The sequence below is a fragment of the Rhinolophus sinicus genome, linkage group LG15 (assembly GCF_036562045.2).
Source record: "Rhinolophus sinicus isolate RSC01 linkage group LG15, ASM3656204v1, whole genome shotgun sequence".
Taxonomy (NCBI): Eukaryota; Metazoa; Chordata; class Mammalia; order Chiroptera; family Rhinolophidae; genus Rhinolophus; species Rhinolophus sinicus.
In genome coordinates this window covers 17,687,460-17,708,136 of record NC_133764.1, presented here as the reverse complement: position 1 = coordinate 17,708,136, position 20,677 = coordinate 17,687,460, and the positions used below count along the sequence as shown (strand labels likewise).

The following is a 20,677-nucleotide window of genomic DNA, read 5'->3' as shown; positions in this document are numbered from 1 at the left end:
GAAGTGGGGAGTGGCAGCCCGATACCCCAGGGTTGGGCTGGGCCCTATCTTGGCTGCAGGGCCGTGGTGGAGGGAGGAATGTGGGCGCAGCCTGAGGCTGGGGCCGAGGCTCCTCTGGCCCAGCGCCCAGCCCGGCCTCCCCGCCCAGCCGGGCTCCCCGGATCTGGTTGCCAGGCTTCGGCTGCCTAGCACCTGGAAGCTGGAGCCCTGGGCCCCCGGGTAACACGTGGCCCCCGAGACCGAGCTGTTGACGCTCGGGAGAAGCGAACCTTTGTGGCACAGACAGCACGGCCCGTCCCCCGGAGCCCTCCGCCCCATCCAGTGTCAGGAATCCCCAGCTCTGGGGAGAAGCGGAGCCACGCTCTCTCTTCCCAAGGGGAAAGAGGAGCCCCTGCTTCAGAGAGGGGGCGAGCCTGGCCGTGTGCCGACCCTGAAGCCGCGGGTTTGCGGGGTGGGAGGGCATCCCGGTGACGTTGGGCACTAGGACCGCGCGGGCGCGGCTCCGCCCCCTCTTCCGGCCGGCGGGCGGGCAGGCTGGGCGCAGGCCGCCACCAACAGTCGGCGCCGCCCGGAGCCGGGAGCGCTGCCGGAGCGAGGCGCGGGCTGTGGGGCCGCCGCATGCCTGGCCCCGCTCGCCCGTGCCCGCCCGCCATGCCCGGCTTCGACTACAAGTTCCTGGAAAAGCCCAAGCGGCGGCTGCTGTGCCCGCTGTGCGGGAAGCCCATGCGTGAGCCTGTGCAGGTTTCTACCTGCGGCCACCGCTTCTGCGACACCTGCCTGCAGGAGTTCCTCAGGTGCGGGTCGGGGGTAGCGGGGACGGCCGGTGCGGGGGGTGTGGGCCGCATGGGGAGGGGCCCAGGCCAGAGACACGCCGGGCCTTTGTCTGCGCCGCGGCCCCGTCACCCAGGGGCGCCCACCGTGACATCACGGGGCAGCGGTGACGTCAGGTCCCGAGGGTGAATCTCACACACTAATCTGTCGGGTCCCGGGTGCCACCGGCCCCTGCGCCTGGTCCAAAGAATTCAGTGTGTTCCTGCGGGGTGGAGGTGGGAAAAGGCGCTTCCTGACCTGTGGCTGGCCCTTCCCCCTCACCTGAGAGCCAGAGCGGCCTCATCCTTGAACTTTGAATCCTCTGGGAAGAGGAGGGCAAAACCCTCCGTCCCGCGCAGCACCTTAAGCCTCCGGAGTTTTCACCCATCTAACCTCTTCTGATTCTTCGAACGTTACAAGAATGGCAGCTATTGTTCTCCCATTTCACAGATGATGAAACGACAGATTCAAAGAAAGGCTGCGATTTGCCCATGGTCGCACAGTTACTTAAAGGTTGATATGGGATTTAAGCCCGGCCTGCTTGTGGTCACACAATAGAGGGAGGACTGTCGGCTCCAGCTTTCTCCTGAAGCAGCCCCTGGGGGTCTTGAGTACTGCAGATGGTCTATAGATCCTTACGGAGAGGTCACACCCTGGGTGTTCCTGAGTGTCCCCTGCCCTCTGAGGACCCAGCTCACCTCTTGGCTCTCAGCATCCATTGAGTTCTGAGCACCCTATGGAGTCTAGAATCTCCTGCCCATCCTGGGAACTGCTCAGGCCTGGGTGTGGGGAGGTCGAGCCCCAAGAGCACAGGGGAAGCCGGGGTGAGCCACTGCCGTGTGTTAGGAGGCTGTCTGCAGAGTGGATGGGGAGGCACGGGTACCTATCACCAGGGAGAGCATCTCTGCGGCTCCTGCCTTTAGTGCTCTCTCCCATCCTCCTTCCCTCTGTCCTCTGCAGCCCCTAGTCTGGCGGAAATCTCAGCAGGCCCTTTGTTTTCTGTTCCCTGTAGCCTGGGCCCGCTCCTGCCCTCACATATGCTCCTGCACAAGCTGCTGTGCTGCCCCCTCCTCCTTTTCCCTCCCTCTCCTCCCTCCTCCCTTCAGTGTACACACATACTCCCCTACAGACACACAGTCCCATTGTCTTCTCCAGTGCCCTTCCCTGGGCCCTCTGGTTTCCAGATGAGGCCAGCTGAGCACTGCTTCCCCCCTCGCCTTCCCCCCACTCAGCTGACCCACCCTGACTGCCTCAGGGAAGGATCCAGGAGGGGGCTGCCAGGCCCCTCTCCCTCCACCTCTGCTGCCTCTCTCTGCAGCTTCTGCCCCTCCTCCTCCCGGAAATCCCCTCTTCCTCTCCTACAGCCCCCTCCCCCCATCCTGTCTTCTCCCCTGGGCCTGGGCCTCCGCAGCACAGCCTGGAGCGGTCTGCCCCTGCCTCCCCCTTTCCCCTAGTGCCTGAGCTCTGCTGCTGAGGCCCTTGGAGGGAGGAGGGGAGAGGTGGTTGGACAGGCTCGACCCCTCATCACCACGCTCTACCCTACAAGCAAGGTTGTCCATTGCTCTGGCGGAAACTTTGTCCTGGCTGGGCCCCAAGCTGCCCAGGCTAATCTGCCTGAAGCCTGGGGACTTGCCTCAGTCCTCTCCTTGTCTCCAAAACCATTAAGTCAGCACATTCCCGAAGCAACCAAGCAGACCCTCCTCCCCCATGGCCTACCCCTCTTTCCCCACTCCTGCCAGGGCAATTACTCAGGTTGGTCCAGGAAGGCTGTTTGCCTTGTGGGCATGGGCACACCTCATCAGTGCCTGGGCATGTATTCTTCTTGGCACTGGTGGCATGGCCAGTGGTAGTAGTGGGGTCAGGGAGGAGGTGGGTGCTAGATATCCTTTGAGTGTCTGGGGCATGAACTGCCCAAGTTCTGCAAAGTGCCATTATGGACAGGGCTGCCATGTGGCCTCTGCTTCCACCTGATTACTACCTGCTTCCCACATATCTGACTCAGACCTTCCAGAAATGCCATGCCTTAGGGCCTTCGGTCCTGCTGGGTGAACCCTTGCCTGGCCTAGGCCATGCCAGGTGTGTGTGACCGGTCCTGGCTAGGGTCAGAAAGGCCTTGGTGGAAGGAGAAGTGCCAACAGGTTCCTTGAGTGCTGACAGCCTGGTGGCGCTCAGTGGAGGAGAGGGAGGGCAGCAGATGGGGTCAACAGGCCAGACACATGCTGTGCTGGGAGCAGTCTTGGCTGTGCCTGCCTGGACAGTCTTTCTTGCCCTAACTTCTCCTCTGAATGCTGTACAGTGTAGCAGAACCTATCTGAGCTGTGGAATCAGACATATCCAGGTACTGCTTCAGCTGTAGCCTCAGTTCTTTCATCTGCAAAATGGGGACATTAAGCCCCTTCTCATAGGCAGGTAGTAAGGACTCAGGAGTGTAAACACCCTGCCTGGGGGCAAGCCTTGCCTCCTCTCCACTTTAACAGACACACCCTCATAGAAGGAAGAAGGGGATGGGGTAAGGTGGCCCCACGCTGACCTTTGCCCTGGGTTCTTGGCTAGGCACCCTCATAGGGGCTGGGCAGCCCTGGCACTTAATCTCAGCCCATCCCTGTTCACCAACCCCCCCCCCCCCATCAGCTTTCAGCCCAACCAATGAAAACTAACCTGGGGGACGGGGGTGGCTGGGCAGTCTGTTCCTTTCCCAGTCCAGCTGCCATCCTGGGGGGAGGGGGTGCCAGCTGCCACCTGTTGGCCAAATGCTGTCTGAGGCAGCTGTCTGCCTCCACTGGGCCCCGAACCCCCCTCTCCAGGACAAGAGCTGGGATCTCCTGGGGTCATGGGGAAGTGGGTAGTTCAGGACTCTGCTTGCCCTCTCAGGTGGGGCTGACTAGGAACCGGTCTGGTGAGGGAAGGAGGCTGCCCGGTTGAGGAGGTGGGGCCCAGGGTTCTCCCTTCCTGTAGTGTGGAGCCGTGACCTTGTCCCCTCCCCCTTCACAGTGAAGGAGTCTTCAAATGCCCTGAGGACCAGCTTCCTCTGGACTATGCCAAGGTGAGTCCACCATGTCAGGCAGAGGCCCAGGTACGGACTGTGGTCCTGGGTGGAGGCTGGAGCTGCTAGCAGCCAGTGGGCTCGGGGCCAGTGTCAACCCAGTGCTGTGAGTCGAGCGCCCCCCACAAAGGTGGCTTGTTCCCTCCCACCAGGCTAGTTTGCAAATGAGCCCTGGATTTGCCCTGCAGGGCAGGCACAATGCCCAGCCTGTGGGGGTGCACAGAGCTGCTCTGTGCTCATAAGAAGTGCTCCCCTCCCCTTTGGGTGGCAGGCCAGACCTGTGGCCAAGGGCCAGCACCCCTCTACCAGGGGGAAGGAAGCAGAGGGTGTGAGGGCTGCCTGGGACTGAGCTGGCGGATTGGCTGCCACTTCCAATGGGAGTGTCACGTGCAGACATGCTGTGGACACGGGTCCAGCGGTGGAGCAGGTAACTACCTGCTGTGCCCTTTATCCCTGGGCATAAAGGGGAATATAGCCCAGGAGATGCTGGAGGGGACAGGAATTGGGGACAGTATCAGGCTTTGACCCTGACCAGTCCCCCCATCCCTGCTCCCAGATCTACCCAGACCCAGAGCTGGAGGTCCAGGTATTGGGCCTGCCTATCCGTTGCATCCACAGTGAGGAGGGCTGCCGCTGGAGTGGGCCACTTCGTCACCTACAGGTGAGGCTCTGATGGGGGTGGGGGCCTACCCCTCCCTTGGCAGGCACTAACTGTAGCCCTTCCCACCAGGGTCACCTGAATACTTGCAGCTTCAATGTCGTCCCCTGCCCCAATCGCTGCCCCACCAAGCTGAGCCGTCGGGACCTGCCTGCCCACTTGCAGCATGACTGCCCCAAGCGGCGCCTCAAGTGCGAGTTTTGCGGCTGTGACTTCAGTGGGGAGGCCTTTGAGGTGGGTGGGGCCTGCTTGAGGGAAGAGGGAGAGTGGGGCATCTGGTGGGCCAGGGATCCCTTAACTCAGGCCCTCTGGCATTTCCACAGAGCCACGAGGGCGTGTGCCCCCAAGAGAGTGTGTACTGTGAGAACAAGTGTGGTGCCCGCATGATGCGGCGGCTGCTGGCCCAGCATGCCACCTCTGAGTGCCCCAAGCGCACCCAGCCTTGCACCTACTGCACCAAGGAATTCGTCTTTGACACCATCCAGGTGAGGCCCTTCCTGAACTGGGGGCTAGGACAGGTAGCAGGGAGCCAGGCTACTGACCGCTGTCTCTGCGGCCCTAGAGCCACCAGTACCAGTGCCCGAGGCTGCCTGTGTCCTGCCCCAACCAGTGTGGCGTTGGCACCGTGGCTCGAGAGGACCTGCCGGGCCATCTGAAGGACAGCTGTAGCACTGCCCTAGTGCTGTGTCCATTCAAAGACTCCGGCTGCAAGCACAGGGTGAGACGCCCCTCTTTCCCATCAGCCCCTTTCTTGGTCCTTGCCGCTTCAGACAGACTTAGGCCCTTGGTGGTCCCTGTTCTGCTGCTCTGAAGTTTTCAGTCCTTCCCCCCGCTGGCTAGCTCCAGGCTCCTAGTGCCCTCAGCCTTCCTCATTCAGAGTTGGGTGCCTGCCAACCTGTACCTGCTCCTCCCCTCACCCTGTGCCTGCCCCTACTGATAACTCTCCTTCCCCCACGGCCTGGGGCTTTGCCAACAGTGCCCTAAGCTGGCAATGGCACGGCATGTGGAGGAGAGTGTGAAGCCCCATCTGGCCATGATGTGTGCCCTGGTGAGCCGGCAGCGGCAGGAGCTGCAGGAGCTGCGGCGAGAGCTGGAGGAGCTGTCAGTGGGCAGTGATGGCGTGCTCATCTGGAAGATTGGCAGCTATGGGCGACGGCTACAGGAGGCCAAAGCCAAGCCCAACCTCGAGTGCTTCAGCCCAGCTTTCTACACACATAAGTATGGTTACAAGCTGCAGGTGTCTGCATTTCTCAATGGCAATGGCAGTGGTGAGGGCACACATCTCTCGCTCTACATTCGTGTGCTGCCAGGTGCCTTTGACAATCTCCTTGAGTGGCCCTTTGCCCGCCGCGTCACCTTCTCCCTGCTGGATCAGAGCGACCCTGGGCTGGCTAAGCCACAGCATGTCACTGAGACCTTTCACCCCGACCCAAACTGGAAGAATTTCCAAAAACCAGGCACTTGGCGGGGCTCCCTGGATGAGAGTTCCCTGGGCTTTGGTTACCCCAAGTTCATCTCCCACCAGGATATCCGCAAGCGAAACTATGTGCGGGATGATGCCGTCTTCATCCGAGCCTCTGTTGAATTGCCCCGAAAAATCCTCAGCTGAGCGCAGATGGGGCTCCAGGAGAAAGGGGGGTGGAACATGACCTCTGTCAGGCACTGGCTGAACCTGGAGAGGGGGCCGGACCCCCATCAGCTGTTTCTGCAGCCTAGGTTCTGTTACCCCATTCCCCCTCCCCCCTTCCCTACCACCCTCAGGTGCCTCCTATTGGTGCTTCAGCCTTGGCCCCTGCGGGAGCAGGTTTTGGGGTCATCAAGGGCTTGGAAACAAGTGATCCCAGGGCCTGCCTCCTCTCCTGGGCAGGGCAGACATGCCTTGGTGCCGGCCACACTACCGGACTGAGATGCCTGCTGGTGCTATGTCCCAAGAGCCATAGGGGGGAGGGAGAAGGGGGAGTTGGGTAAATCATCTGCCTTGAGATCTGATTTCTCTTTCCCCAGCTGTGCCCCCTCTGGTTATTTATTTACTTAGTGCCAGGAGGGCACAGCAGGGGAGCCCTGATTTTTAATAAATCTTGAATTGTATTTATTAATTTGGTTCCAGCCTGACTCATCTGGGTTGGTTAGGGCCCTGGCTGGGCCCAACTGTGAAGGCCAAGGACATGACTGGAACCAGGATTCAGCGCCTTGCTGGGTCGCCCTCTAGTGGACGACAGGGGCAGTACATGAGGTTTTGTGTGGAAGATGCCTGCCGCTGCCCTCTGGTGGTTAGATGGGGGACGTGCAGGCTCTGGACATTTGAAAAAAGCTGCAGTTCCAGATTCATACCCTACCAGACTAGTGCCTCTGCCCTAGGCGGGTCTTTCTTGATCTAATGATAATAGCTGCCATTTATTGAGTACTTTCATGCGGCACACTCCTAAGCACTTTACCTACCTTATTTCATTTAATATAACAGGTGAAATAGCTTTTACCACAATAAAGGCCCTAAGTAGGCTGTAGTCAAGACTTAATGACAAAATGCATACTCCCAGCACAAAGTAAGTGCTGGATGAATGTTACTCTAACTTCAAAGCACAGCCCACATTCAGGGACTAAGGGGTCTTCGAGGTGTACAAGGCACTTGGATTTTCTCATCCATACTCATTTAATGCTTTTCATACAAGCCTCATCGTGTGCCTATGAATATCCACATTTAATTGATGAAAGAGGAAGAGAGGAGTGACTTGACTTCAGTGATCTTTCAGCTGGTTTGGGGCAGGGCCTGGATTCTGTCTCAAGCTCCAGCAATCCCTAGAAGTACAGCTAGCTGCCTTAAATTTTGCCAATAGGTTTGGGGTTGGATGCTTGCTGTGCTTGCTTTCTGGCAAGCTACTTAGCTATATGGGGGGTATCCTTATTCTCACTGGTAAAGTGAGTAATCCTGCTTACCTAAATGTGTTGTAAAGACAAACCAATCAGCACTGTGGGGGCAGAGTCCCAGAGAGCAGTTTCCAGGTTCTCAGCCTCATGTGGAAAGGTGTTGGGTTGGGTGGTGGTCGGTCAGGTGTGACTAGTTGGCCGTCAGCTGTTACCGGTTAGACATTAGCCACTGATAGAACTGCCATGGCTATGATGGGAGTTGGTTGGTTGGCAGAGAAGTGGACGGCGGGCTGTGGATTGTGTGGCTCCTGCTTCGTGTCTCCAACCCAGCCGCCAGCAAGAATGTAGGTATGACTCCCCTATCCATGGCTCCGGTGGTGTTGCTTTCTGGCCTCACCATGTCCTGCGTTCTTGTGCGGGGAGCAGGACCAGAGTCCCAGCATGACATGCACCAAGCGCTTTGCTCTTGTCTGGCCCTGAGAAAAGGCCCAATAATGGAAATTATCTAGGGAGAGGAAGGTTCAAGGGCTGTAGTTCTTGCCTTCTCTACTCTCCCACATAGGCTCAGGTGCAGAGCCCTTCTCAGAAAATGACAGGAAAAGACTGAGCATAACACAGCCTGGGAAACTAACCACCAGCTTAGCCCTCAAAAAGCCAAATTCACTTATCTAGGGGAGCTGGGGCCCTGGCTGCCTTGCTGAGAAAGTAAAGACAGCCCCTTCACCAGATAAACCACATTGGTACAGTGACACCGAGAAGCTGGCAGGGAAAACCTTGGGCTCTAGCAGAAGAAATTCCCTTAAGTCCTTGCTTCAGTCAACAGGTGGAACCGTCCTGCCAAGAGAAACCAGACACCCGGCATCAAGCGTGGGCTCCCTCTCCTGGCAAGACTCTGCCACTGCACCACGCCGAGGGGATGGTGCCTCCGGTTGTGTGCAGCAATGAATGGGATATTGCAGTCGACCCCAGGCCCAGGCCTAGCCCTCAGTCCAGTGCTCTTACAGGCAGTCGTGGTTGCCTTGTGGAACCCAGGCCAATTTTTGCATCACAGTGGGCTGGACTCACCCAGGCATCCAACCCAGTTGTTCACTGTGGGGGCAGAACCGAGCTGACCTGACCACCTACTCTACCTTTGTGACCTTGGGTTGACTGCAATTAGTCTGACAGAAGAGGGCTTTCTTTCACAGGATGGTATGAGAAGGGAAGCCCCTTCACGAAAGGGCACCCCACAGAAACAGACATTGCTCAAGAGGGGAGCGTGCTTTCAAGTCTATCAGTATTTTGACAGCCACTACTGGCTCTTGCTACCAAGGGTGATTCCACCCTCACTGAATCCCACAACGTGTGGAATTGCTCCTTCCCTCCATCGCATCTTAACTGAAACCCACTCAGAAAGGGGAGGGGGGAACTATAACTGAACCTTGAACATGGGTTTGAACTGCATGGGTCCACTTACATGCAGGTTTTTTCAATACTGTAAATGTATCTTACGATTTAAATATTTTTCCTTTTAAGACTACAGTATATAATACATATACAAAATGTTAATCGACTTATTTATCGGTAAGGCTTCTAGTCAACAGGTTGTTTTCCGAGTTATTTTCAAGTGTGGTGTGTGTGTGTGTGGGGGGTCCCAAACCCCCAAGTTGTTCAAGGGTCAACTGTAAATAGCTCTTTCGGATTTTTTTCCCCCTGCAGACAAAAAAAGTTCTCCAATACTCAACCCGTAAGATTCAAAACACCCAAAAGGCCACTTTTCATGTTACAGACTATAGCACTTACTCTGCCTGTCAGAAGTCCTCAGAAATTCCAAAGTGTTGCAAGTGGAAGGAGTGGGACGTTTAATCTTAAATTGGCTTATTAGCAAACCAGATCCCCATTTTTCAATAACTGATAGTCCTTGGGAAGTGGCAGTATACCTCAGGCCTCCAGTGAAGGGCAGCAAACCATACTTACCCATCAAACCTCAAGGCCCTAGCGTCCCGCCTATGGGGAGGTCCTGCCAGCTGGGTACCTCCCAGGGGCTGACTGAAGAGTCTTATAACCCCCACAGCACCTGGTCTGCGGTAACGGGTTGGGAGGGCTTCTGAATGAGATGAATACTCTAGGGGTCCCCCTCCTAAAAATGAGGAATTGTTTTCCTTCTAGCAAATGAGACATTAGAAATCATTAAGAAAAATCACCTCAAACACTGACACCATTCAACGAATAGGACAAGATCGAAAGGTGAGTTTTTTCTGTTTACTGGTTTATAATAATCTTAAAAACCCCATCACACCCATAAACCACCACAGGTGAGATGAGGGAGATGGAGAATGAATGCTACAGTGTGTGGAGCGCACAGGGAACCCCAGTATTCCCTAGGGGTAGTGTGGGATGGAGGCAGGGAGTGTGGATAGGAGGCCCTGGTTTGGACCCTTATTGCTGGTTGGGGGGTTGGCTGGCAGAGGGGGCAGGGGCTCAGGGTGAAGTAGGAAACATCTCACACCAAAGGCGAGGGCAGTTGGGGGTGGAGGTGGGGTCACAGTACATTTTCCATGCAGATTAGAGGTGGGAGTGAGCTTCAGAGACTTGCACCCCTACACAGGAAGAGATGGGTCTGAGGTTTGATTTCAAGCCCCCAAGTTGGTGTCTGGTCCAATTTCCTAAAATGGCAGCTCACCTTTTGGGGAGAGGCATTGGAAAAAATTACAGCAAAAATATCTGGTTTGGAGCTCAAGCAAGGGATAAAGGGGAGACAGTGGTGCTCTTTCAATTTAACTCAGAGAAGCAAGAACTGGAAGGGGGCCCTGGGTGAGGGGGTGGCCCACACCTTGGGAGAGGGCACTGCACCAGAAGCCACAGGTGCTCCTGAGGGCTCGGGGACAGGGAGGTACCAGTGTTCACAAATGGCAGGAAAACAACCGGGAACAATAAATTAGGACTTCATGTTGCTATCATTTGGCATAACACAATCAGGCATTTTTTTTCTTTTTTTTTTCTTTTTAAATATAAGGCAACTTGCCAACACATAATTTAACAACTGGTCTTCAGTCACATTGCTTCAGATCACTAGAGAATTTCTGGCTAAAGAACAGTGAATAGTAAACAAAACCCAAAACCTTAAATAAGAACATCAGCTCACATTCCCCAGAGACAAAAGGAAAAGTAAGGGCTTATTTGGTTTAAAAAAAAAAAAAAAAGGCAGAGCTCAACTATGCATCTTTAACAGAAGGGTGCAAAAAATTACAACAAAGCATAATCTAAGTTTTAAAGTTACAGAAGAGTTTTAAATTTCTAGCCAACTAATTGTCACTTGGGAATGAGATGTGCTGAGCATGAAGAGGGTGTACGAGAATGGATGGGGGGTTGGGGGGGCAGGAGGGGCTGTTTCCAATATAGGCCCATCTCCGGCTGTTAGAACCATGCTCACTTGGTAAAGGAAGAATTCAAAGAGCTTAAGGCTTTGTGTTTCTCTTTCTTCATCAAACTGAGGGGCTGCGAAAGGAGGTGACTAGCGGGTGAAAGTACCTGTGGGGCCACTCACAAGGCTACTCAAACCCACACAACATTCATACAGAACATGACATTTAAAATTACAGTGTAGAGCAATATGCTTAGCCAGTGTAGAGAACCAAATGATTTTTTTTGTTTTTTTTGTTGTTTTTGTTTTTTTGGTTTTTTTGGTGTTTTTAATTCCAAACTCCAACGTGATCATCCCTTACCTACCAAATACCTCAAGTAAGATCAGTGTTTTGTTTTGCTTGAGGGTGGAATGGGGGTGAGTCAGGAGAGAACCAATAGTGAGAAAGGGATCTTATCCTGGATGTCACTGCGTTTCTCTAGGGCTAGAAAGGGGAGTCAGGAACCAAGCAGATCATCCCCCCTCCCCGTCTCAAAGCTATAGCCACGTGCCTGCAGGTGCCCTTGAGGAGTGTGGCAAGGGCAAGTGCAGCGGCCCTGTGATCAATTAGATGTAAAACAAAGCCTTGAGGACTGGAGGAGGGCTGAGAGAAGATGAAGACCGGTCAGTTTTGATTTGAGGTCTTTGGGTGAATAAGGAATTAGCTTCTAAAGCCCTTGGGAAGTCTAGCTTCTTAGTCCGAGAAAGAGACAGACAGGGAGAGGCCTAGCTTAGGGCTGGGCACATACGGCTCTCTCGCATAGGACCCTTCCCGTCAGCTCACACCTCAGTCCTAAGGGAAAACAGGCAGAGCAGAAAGACAGGAGGCAGCTAGTGCAAAACGCACAGCAGTGTGCAGGACGGATGGATGGATGACAGACAGAGGGACAGGACTGATAGGCAGGCAGCAGACAGAAAAGGCCTGGGGTTGGGATTAGGTCCTAACATAAACCCAAAGGCTACTGGAGCGGGTGGAGGGGAGAATGAGAGCAGAGGACCCTCCCACCCCCGTCCTCAATCCCACCTAATTCTCTCTCTTAGACGTCTAAGAATGATCACATTGGAGCAGCAAAACTTGGAAACTATCCAATTACTCAAACGTGAGACTAAACCTAGGAGGATGATGTGATGTGTAGCTTGTGGCGGGCGCCGGGCTACCTATCTATACCCAGGGTGCTGAATATGAAGACTTCGACTATCTGTGGGCTCAGGGGCTCGGCTGCCGGGGGCTCGGTGGGCCTTGCTCAGCACGGCCAGGCTCTGTTCGCGGAAGCAGGCCTGCTGGAAATCCCCACTCAGGTAATCCACCGTCTGCAGCAAGCTGTTCTGGCTCCCCACGGGCCCGCCCCCGGTCCCTGCTCGGTAGTGGGCCCCAGCAGCCGCTGCACAGTCGAGGGGTGCACCTGTGGGCTGCCCACCATGGAACGGCATAGTGAGGTCCTGAGACCCCGAGCTGTCGCTATTGGGAGTGGGCAGAATGTTGTTCCACAGGGGTTGGAAGTAGTGACCATTGGGGTAGGCCAGTGGGGCTGCCAGGCCGTTGACTGGTGGGGAGGGGGTTGGCTTCTCCAGGGGAGGCTTCAGATGGAAAGACTGCGCCAGGCAGAGTTCCTGCGGGTAGGCGGGCGCCTTGCCCACAAAGCCAGGCCCTGCCAGCTCGCGTCCGGCAGCGTGCTTGCCTGTCAGGCCCGGGGCCGGCGTCCCACCAGCCTCACTGCACATCTGTTGGAGGTGGGCCAGCTGGTGCTGGTTCCAGGCCACTGGCTTGAGGTCGCTAGTGTAGCCAGTGGGGGCTCGAGAGATGCCCGTGGGCAGGTTGACAGGGCCTGTGGCCGCATGGGTGTGCTCCATGGGGTTGACCACACAGGAAGGCATTGGAGTGGGGACGTTGTGGGTCGACACCCGGGTGCTTGCATTGATGAGCAGACTGCGACTAATGGGGCTGGGGTTGGCGATCTGGCCCTCGCACACTGAGGTAGTGCTGACGCCGGCCCTCGTCTGGCAAAACTGGTTGATCTGGTGCACGATGCTGCTCAGGTCCGGGGGCTGGCTGTGCTGCAGGGTGGCCGCCATGGAAAGGGGGATCGTTGAGGTAGACACGGTCACATTCGGGGGGGCATCTGAGTCTGGCATCTTCCGGCCTCCATGCAGCAAGGGATTGGGGGGGTGCTGGAGACCTTGGTGAGACAGGGCCTGAGGGTGGACCAAGCCCTGGGTTTGGGCCATGGGCTGGGGGTGGCCCAGGCCCTGAGGCTGCTGGAGGCTCTGAGGGTGGGACAGCGCCTGGGGCGGCGGGATACCCTGAGGGTGCTGCAGCGTCTGGGGAGGGGCGTGGGCCAGGGTCTGTGCATGCTGCAGGGCCTGCTGGCGGGCCAGAACCTGGGCCTGGGGGTGGGCTAAAGTGCTGGGTGCCACAGTAGCATAGGGTGCCACTGGGGGGTTCATGATGGCCTCAGGGAGCAACCGGGCTCGGGTGCCGTCAAAGTCCTTGAGGATGCTTTTGGCTGGCACTTTGACAATGGCAAGCAGGCCTGCCTTGGTGGCAGCCTGAGTCGGGTAGGGGCTGTAGCGCTGGGCTGATGTGTCGAGGCCGTTCACAGTACGACGAACGTGTTTCCGCTGGGGAACCTTCACACTGTTGGGGAAGATTTTTATAGTCAGTGGGTTGTTTGCGACCTTCTTAGCATACGCGTCCAATTCGGCTGGGGTAGGACAGTGAGCAGTTCTCATTTTCTGTGTAGTGTCCCCTAGAGAGAGAGAAGGGGAAGGAGAGCAGAGAAGGAGAGGGAGCTCATCAGTGCCAAGCCAACCAGCCCTTCTACGTGCCCTTCTGCGGCCTGAGGCAGAGGAGGTGGGAACAGCTCAGGTGTCCTCCCTGGTCTTCGCTTCACACCCAGCCTTGGCCCCCATGGTAACAGAACTGCTGACACTTAGTACTTACAAGGGGCCAGGCCTTACGCTGAGTGACAGGCTCTCTCTGCTACTGCTTGAGGAAGTAAGTACTATCATGACTCCCATTTTACAAGTGCGGTCACCAAAGATTGGAATAAATAGCAGAGGGACTTTCAAAAGTCCCGTATCTCACAGGGCCAGGACTTGGCCAATTCTCAGAGGTGACTTCTACATGGAACTCTCTCCAAGTTCCTAGCAGCCCACGCTGGCCTGGGGGTTGAAGGTTCTAAGCAGAGCTGCTTGTCAGGGCCCTCTGGGGCCACGCGGTCCTTTCCCCAGGACACCCAGATAAAGAGGGCACCCAGAGTGACTACTCTTCAGTCTACAGTGGCCGGGGAGGCATCGGATTTCTCTTTGGCCTTGGCAGCTAGGGCACCATGCCCACTGGGTGGGCATCCTGGCATAGTTGACAGGATGCTGCTTTTTCAGGGGCAGAGGAATAAGCTGCCAACATCTCCCCCCCACCCATGTCACAAGTTCACTTTTGTTTACCGCTGACTCTAGGCCTGACAGGGTGAAGATCAAAAGGCTTTATTTATTTCCTTGTGGGGGTGACAATAATGACAAGGCAGCAGGGAGGGAATCTGAGAAGAAAGGATTCAGAGAATCTTTAAGTCCCGAGAGCCAAAAATAGTCTGTATTCGGCCCTTGTCAGCTGTCACTTTCCAAAATGAAAGAGGAAAAACCTGCCTTCCTTTGGAGGCTGCGGAAACATCCACTCAATGTGCCTCATTACTGCTAACAGTCCCTTTGTTCCCATCTCCAGTGGCCTCCCATCAGGGGGCTCCAGCGGATGTGGAGCTTCCAGTCAAAGGGGAAAAGGTTCTGAGAACAAGAGCTCTTTAAGGACGCCAGGCTCCTGCAAGAGGTCTCTGCTCTGTTATTCCTCTCTCTCAGAGAGGATCTCCCGAGTACACACAGAAGGTGCTTAATAAAGGCTTGCTGAGTAAGTACACAGACTGCCCAAGGCAGAAGGAAAGGGGCTTGGCTGGGAGCCGAGGCTCAGCTAGCTGACTCCCTTCCTCCTTCCTCCCCTTGCAGAAGGCAGCCATACAGACCAAGGACGAAGCAGTGGACTGATTGCCCAGCTTGTGGCTTCAGCTGGCTTGGCGCAAGGACACCCCATTCAGAGCCACGTCACTGGGCACCCACTAGAACAGAAGTCGGCTAGTGAGTGTGCTGGAAGGAAGCGGGCACAGCTGCCGTCCTTTGGTGACATTGCTGGTTAGCTGGCAACAACTAGTTAGAAACTGCTGCTCTTGGAAGCAGGAAAAGCAAGCTCAAGTTTAGGAGGGGCAGAGAGATTTGGGCCCATGCTCAAACAAGGTAGAACTTAGCAAAAAGGGTACAGATAGTAAAAGTTTTGTGCTTTCAAATACTGCCACAATGCCTTGAACTTAGTAGGCATGCCGACATAGTTAAGGGTCTGCTTTATTTACTGAGTACAGAATAGGTGCTCGACCTATAAATGAAATGTCTGTAAGATGACTGGTTTGGAGAAGGTCTTAAAAGGATGAATATGAGGGTGACAACTGAGGGTAGGAAGGAGAGGGAGGCAGAGGCCCAGAATGCTTCCCCACCCACTGGCTGGTGTGGAGGGTCAAAGCCCTGAGAACAGAGTCTGAGTTCTGCTTTTATACACCACTGTCCCTTAATGGGCTCCAGTCTCCATAAAGTGGGGCCGTTTTCTGACCGCTCTTACATTCTCCAGGGCAAGAAGATACAACAAAAATCTGGAATCACTGAAAGACAGTCCCTACACTCAATGTACCAGGATTCCATCAGACGCTGCCCTGGTCAGCCACTGTATTGAGACGTCTGTCTGGCTGGTCAGAATCACGTGGCACTCCTAGCTCAGTACCTTACCCAGAGCAGACACATAGTAAATACTCGGTAACTGCCAAAGCATAGGTGCTGCCTGACTGAACAGCTGGGGCTGAGAAATGGGAGTCTGAAGCTGCTGGGTTTTAGTTTAGACAGGAAGTGAAGGTCTGCCCCTGGGGTTTCCTCCAGGCTGATGGGCTTCTTTCCTTAAAGGCCAAGAGAAAGGGATCCAGTGGCTTGCTGAATAACAGAGTTCCTTTGTTCCAAGCCAGTACCAACTCGCAGGCTGGGTTTTTCTAGCAGAGGCAGAAGGGAGCTTGGCCTCACTCAGGAGTATAAAATGGGGCACTGATTAGTTCTCCATTGATGTTGACAGCGCTGATGAGAGCAGTGAAATAAAGGAATCCGAATCAAAGGAAGTAAGGCTGCGGAGAGTGGACACAGGCTAGCGTCTTTGTTAAGGAAGAATCTCCAGGATGAAATGAGTATATTGGACTAGAGGCTACTTCTGAAAATCCAAGCATTATCCACCTCACATACCACACGGAAGGCCAACCCTTAAAAAAGAGCCAAGTTTTTTTCAATACTTTCTTATCTCAGTCGCCACACAGGCACCCTGGAGCCTTTCTTTCTTCTGTAACCTCTTCCCCTATGTGCACAGCTAACACAGATACCACGGCTTTGTAAGCAACTTATTTAAATAACGGGTACCAGTAGGGTTTGTTTTTAATCAAGACATAAGGCAGTGTAAAGAGAAAATCTGGTTAGGAAAAAGGAGAGATCCGAATTCCAGCACTGGCTCTATTATCTGACTATGCAGCGTCTCGGTCATTCCTCCTCTGAGTCGTTCCTCAACACTGATGACACCTGCTGTCCTACTCACAGAATTACTAAGATCAAGAGATGCAGTGAACGGGAAACACTCTGTGGACAGGAACGATGACTGTCGATATTTATTATTCACAGATAGGTGTGGCTGTGTCTGCCCACAGAGAGATCAAAGTAATCTGACCAAGTTAGCCCAACAGCCTGAGCCCCTGGACTCGAGTCAGAGAGTTCCATGTAGCAGAAAGCACTGCTGTTGATCCCAGGGGCTGGGGAGAAAATCTCCCTGAACCCAGGCTTCCGCACAGGGACGGCCCTGTACAGCCTCCTGTTTGGAAGCCCAGAAGATGTGGCAGCACGTGCAGGGGGGCAGAGGCACAGGCAGTGTGCTAACGCAGGCTTTGCAGAGAGCTCCAGGCCAGCTACGGAACTGTAACGTGACTTTGGGAAGTGGTAAACTCTCTGGACCTCATCCTTAAAAGAAAGATGAGAATCCACCACGCAGAATTATTGGGGAATGAATGAGAACATTTATAAAAATATTCAAGATAGTGCCTGGCACATGGCAAACACTCAGCAGATGTTAGCTAATATTTCTGATATTTCTGTGAGTTTATCCAGTGATTGGGCCAATTCACCATTTCCAGGCCCTTCCAGTAGGGGGCAGACAGGCATACAAAGAAGCAGTAAAAGACTGTAATTTTAACATTTGTACTAGGCCCCAAGACTCTACAATCAAAGAGGTCAGAGTTGGGTCTAAAAGATGATTTGAGAATCAAGGATATTTGGTCATTTCAGCCATTCACTCAGAAACATTTATTGAGCCACTATATACCTGACTATGAGCTAAGGAAATAGGAGTAGAAGCTTGGGGTTAACGAAGAAAAAATGTTCAAAAACACATTTTCTGGGGAACTGGGAGAAGATGGGTCAGAGGAAAATAAATTTTCAAGCACAGAGTTCCAAAATGGCTGAGGACTCTCAAAAGCAAGGACACCATATAATCTAGGAAAGCTCTAGGACAGCATCCGCGTAACCCTAACTGTGGTCCTCTACCAAGTACCATACCTACCCCAAGCCAAGAAGTTCTTTAATCTAGCCTGCTCCATAGCAAATTATACATCTAGGACAGCATATGCATTACATCCCTCTACACACATGGAAAAGGAAGGGAGAAGAGAAAATGTGGAGCTAGAAGGTATCAATCCTGTGATTCTGTACATATGGCGGCTCGAGCCTGGGGACAAGGGATTAGCACGGTGATCTACAGTGCTGGGCCAAGAAGCCACATGTCCCTGATCCATCGCGCCTGCCTTGAGCTGCTGACTCTTACAATATAAAGCACAGTAAGCTATAAGCTTCTATACCCCATCCCCTCCCCACCAGATACCAAGCTCTGTGTTTCTGGCAAGCTGTAAGACCCTACTGAGGATGGAGGGTAGGGAAAGGCTGAATCGCAAAGCTGGGAACCTGGTTTGAAGGTATGTATAGCTGATCGGCTTGGGCTCTGGGGAGTCTTTAGCTGCTGGCTCCCAACGGATACAGTTTATGCTCTATCTCACCTTAACTGTAAATGTTTAACAGCTGTAAGTCACGTGATAGGATTTTTCGTATACATTTTGGGAGAGGAAAGAAGAAAGCAAGCAAGTTTAAAAACACCAATAGGATTTCTCCTCTGCAAAGGTATGAATTTAGTAAGGCATAGTAACAAGAGATTCAAATACACGGTCCCCCAAATGGAAAGGTGAGCCTGAAACCAGGAAAGAAGGATATCTCAATTCTCGAATACAGATTGGGGGCAGTGGTTGGCAGAAGCTACTTAGGGGCTGCTTTGGGGAGAAGTGGAGATCTAAAGTCAGCACCCAAGATAAAGCTGACAACTTGCCTTTCCTCCCAAATGGCTCGTCCACTGATAATCACATCTCTGGGTAAAGCTGTCAGAGTGAGTTAAGGAATCTAGAAGACACTGAATTTGTCTTTGTCATCTTACTGTATGCTTCCAAGTATACTCCCTCTCCAGCCGTGTCCCTGGAAGCCCAAAGCCAGTCACAATGCAGTTAGCACTGCAGGTATGTGTGGCCAGGGAGCACATACAGCTTTATCACCTAGTCGTCATTCATGAAGAGAAAGGCTGGGGGGGAAGCTACTACAGCAGAGCTGGCCTATGGTGCAGAAGGAAGACTGTCAACTTCGGCTCTGCCATTACTGAAGTCGGAGTCATTGGCCAAATCCCAAAACTAACCAGGCTCTCAGTCTTACTCTCCTCTTGGCGGGGGGGGGGGGGGGGGAGGGGGGGGAAAGAGAGAGAAAGAAAGAAAGAGAGAGAGAGAGAGAGAGAGAGAGAGAGAGAGAGAGAGAGAGAGAGAGAGAGAGAGAAAGAAAGAAAGAAAGAAAGAAAGAAAGAAAGAAAGAAAGAAAGAAAGAAAAGAATCAAGAGGCTGGATCATTTTTAATTTCTGAAGATGATCTCACAGAACAGGGGCTGGCAAACTACAGCCTGCGGGACAAAATCTAGCTGCTGTGTTTTTACAAAGTTTTATAGAACACAGCCACACACATCTGTTTACGTACTGTCGGCGCTGCGTTTGCCCTGTAACAGCAGAGCTCAGTAGATGCAACAGAGAGCATATGGCCCACAAAGCCTAAAACACTTGCCTTGTATCTGGCCCTTTCTAGAAAAAGCTTGCCAAATCTTGTCATAAAGGACTCAGGGAAGGGACTGAGGCACCTTTTCTATTAAACGGGAAGCCTAGATACCTCACTGATTTCCCCCTTTTGCTCTGAATGGAAGGTCTATCCCAAATTTATATGGTCATTATGACACCTGAAGATACTGTACATGGTAATGAACCAGAACCAGAATTTTTCCCTTGCACATCATGCACTGCAAGGACAGAGGCAGCAATCTGGGAAAGTGTGAAGCATTAACGCCCCCGTTCCAGCCAGGCTAAGCCAGGAATCAAACAGTTCTGAAACACTCGATCTTGTGGGAAGTCCATGAGCAGGAACACGCCCCGAGATACTGAGAAAGCTAGCTCCCCATCCCTCGGAACTGAAGGCGAAAGCTTTGCTCGCTGTGAACTGAGCTCACTGGCTCCAAAGGCAGACAGCAAAGCCAAAGGGAACTGTCTGTTTCCATGGTGGAGTGTGCAGAGATCAAAACAACAGAACAGTGTAAATAGCTGGTTTCAGAGACACAGTAAGTAACCTGGACTGTGCGTTTTCATTCAATTCCTCAGGGGGGTTCAAACTGAGACACTTTTTTGAAGTGAAACTCCTTATAGCTTTGTTGCTCAAAAGGTAACTGTCAGCAACAATTAAAATGAAGATGCCACACACTGGCAAGTTCTAGTATTTTAGAGCATCTCTCTGATCACAGAAGTGTCGCCTATTGCTGACGTTTTGCAACTGCTTTCTTTTGTCTGTACTGAAGGACGTCTTGGAGGTACCCAAGTTCATGGTCCATGTACCCCAGATGTGCCTCTCAAGTAGCCCAAGTGTAGGGACAAAGTAAAGTATCACATCCTCTCCTGGGATCCAGATTACTTACATTTCTGAAGTCCAGTGTTCATCTGCGTGTGAGAAAGAAGCTGAAAGGACAGGTCACCTGGCCCTGGGAGACAGGCTAGCATGGCAGGCCGGCATCAACACCACACGGGGCAGTCACTCACACTGTAATGAACAAAACAACAGGGTCATGGAACAGAAGGCAACTCACTCAAGGAAGATGCCAGGGACATCTGATATGAGCAGCACAGACCCAAGTTTAGATAGATACGCAATTTAATTAGCAGCATGTTGGTTGGAAATATATCTATGTCTTTATCTGTAGAAACAATTTGCTCCCAACTATTACTATGGGTAAAACGATATTTCAGTCAGCACAGATGAGTGGGTAGGAAAAATAAAAACCGGAAAATACCATCCACGTAATTACATGGAAAATATAGGTGCATCTGTAAGGTCTTTTATGCTCACCAGCTCTAGATGCACTGGGCTGGCAGTGGCATTTCCTGCAGACCGCCTCTCCCTAGCACGGGCTTTGGGATAGGCGCATGCGGCTACTATAAATGGCACGCTGGCTCTCATCTGTGCCCCAGCTACGGTAAGAGCAGAAAGGCTAGGGCACGTTCTAACTGAGGGGCAATAATGATTTCTCCCTGAAAATAGAACAGCTTTCCTGAAGAGAGCAGGCCCTCAGAGGGCCTGGTGCTGGTTGGGGGTTGGGGCAGTCAGGCCATTTCCAAAGCAGTACAGTACACGAGTTGCAAAGGCACCCAAAGTTTGACTTGTGACCCCAGTAACCTGACCTCACTTT

At 53.4% G+C, this 20,677-nt stretch overlaps 2 protein-coding genes and 1 long non-coding RNA gene across 8 annotated transcripts in view; 2 read left to right on the top strand and 1 right to left on the bottom strand.

The window, feature by feature from the left end:
- The first annotated feature begins 521 nt into the window (after nt 1-521).
- On the top strand, nt 522-6,603 carry TRAF4 (TNF receptor associated factor 4). Its single transcript, XM_019739520.2, has 7 exons — nt 522-794; nt 3,802-3,853; nt 4,410-4,514; nt 4,584-4,745; nt 4,835-4,996; nt 5,074-5,229; nt 5,488-6,603. Exons 1-7 carry the CDS (start codon nt 619-621, stop codon nt 6,118-6,120), a joined length of 1,446 nt encoding a protein of 481 aa, XP_019595079.1. The 5' UTR covers nt 522-618; the 3' UTR covers nt 6,121-6,603.
- A 2,994-nt stretch (nt 6,604-9,597) lies between these two features.
- Nucleotides 9,598-20,677, bottom strand: part of FAM222B (family with sequence similarity 222 member B) — a 56,322-nt gene continuing 45,242 nt past the window's right edge. For 4 of the 6 annotated variants that reach the window (XM_019739541.2, XM_074320198.1, XM_074320197.1 and 1 more), the window contains 2 exons: nt 19,910-20,031; nt 9,598-13,505 (listed from right to left, as the gene is read on the bottom strand). In XM_019739541.2, the coding sequence (XP_019595100.2) occupies nt 11,917-13,505; nt 19,910-19,991 (1,671 nt within the window). In that variant the 5' untranslated portion in view covers nt 19,992-20,031 and the 3' untranslated portion in view covers nt 9,598-11,916. The remainder of the gene's footprint in view (nt 13,506-19,909; nt 20,032-20,677) is intronic. The other 2 variants (XM_019739543.2, XM_074320200.1) reach the window with 1 other exon arrangement.
- On the top strand, nt 14,357-15,198 carry LOC141568926 (uncharacterized). The gene is made up of 2 exons (XR_012492256.1): nt 14,357-14,656; nt 14,752-15,198. It is a non-coding gene; the product is annotated as an uncharacterized LOC141568926 (long non-coding RNA).

Bases quoted from the DNA above. Each gene is read 5' to 3' on its own strand.
- TRAF4 (XM_019739520.2), top strand. From the start codon at position 619: ATGCCTGGCCCCGCTCGCCCGTGCCCGCCCGCCATGCCCGGCTTCGAC. The intron at 795-3,801 runs GTGCGGGTCGGG...CCCCCTTCACAG, and splicing joins TGCCTGCAGGAGTTCCTCAG to TGAAGGAGTCTTCAAATGCC. The intron at 4,746-4,834 runs GTGGGTGGGGCC...GCATTTCCACAG, and splicing joins TCAGTGGGGAGGCCTTTGAG to AGCCACGAGGGCGTGTGCCC.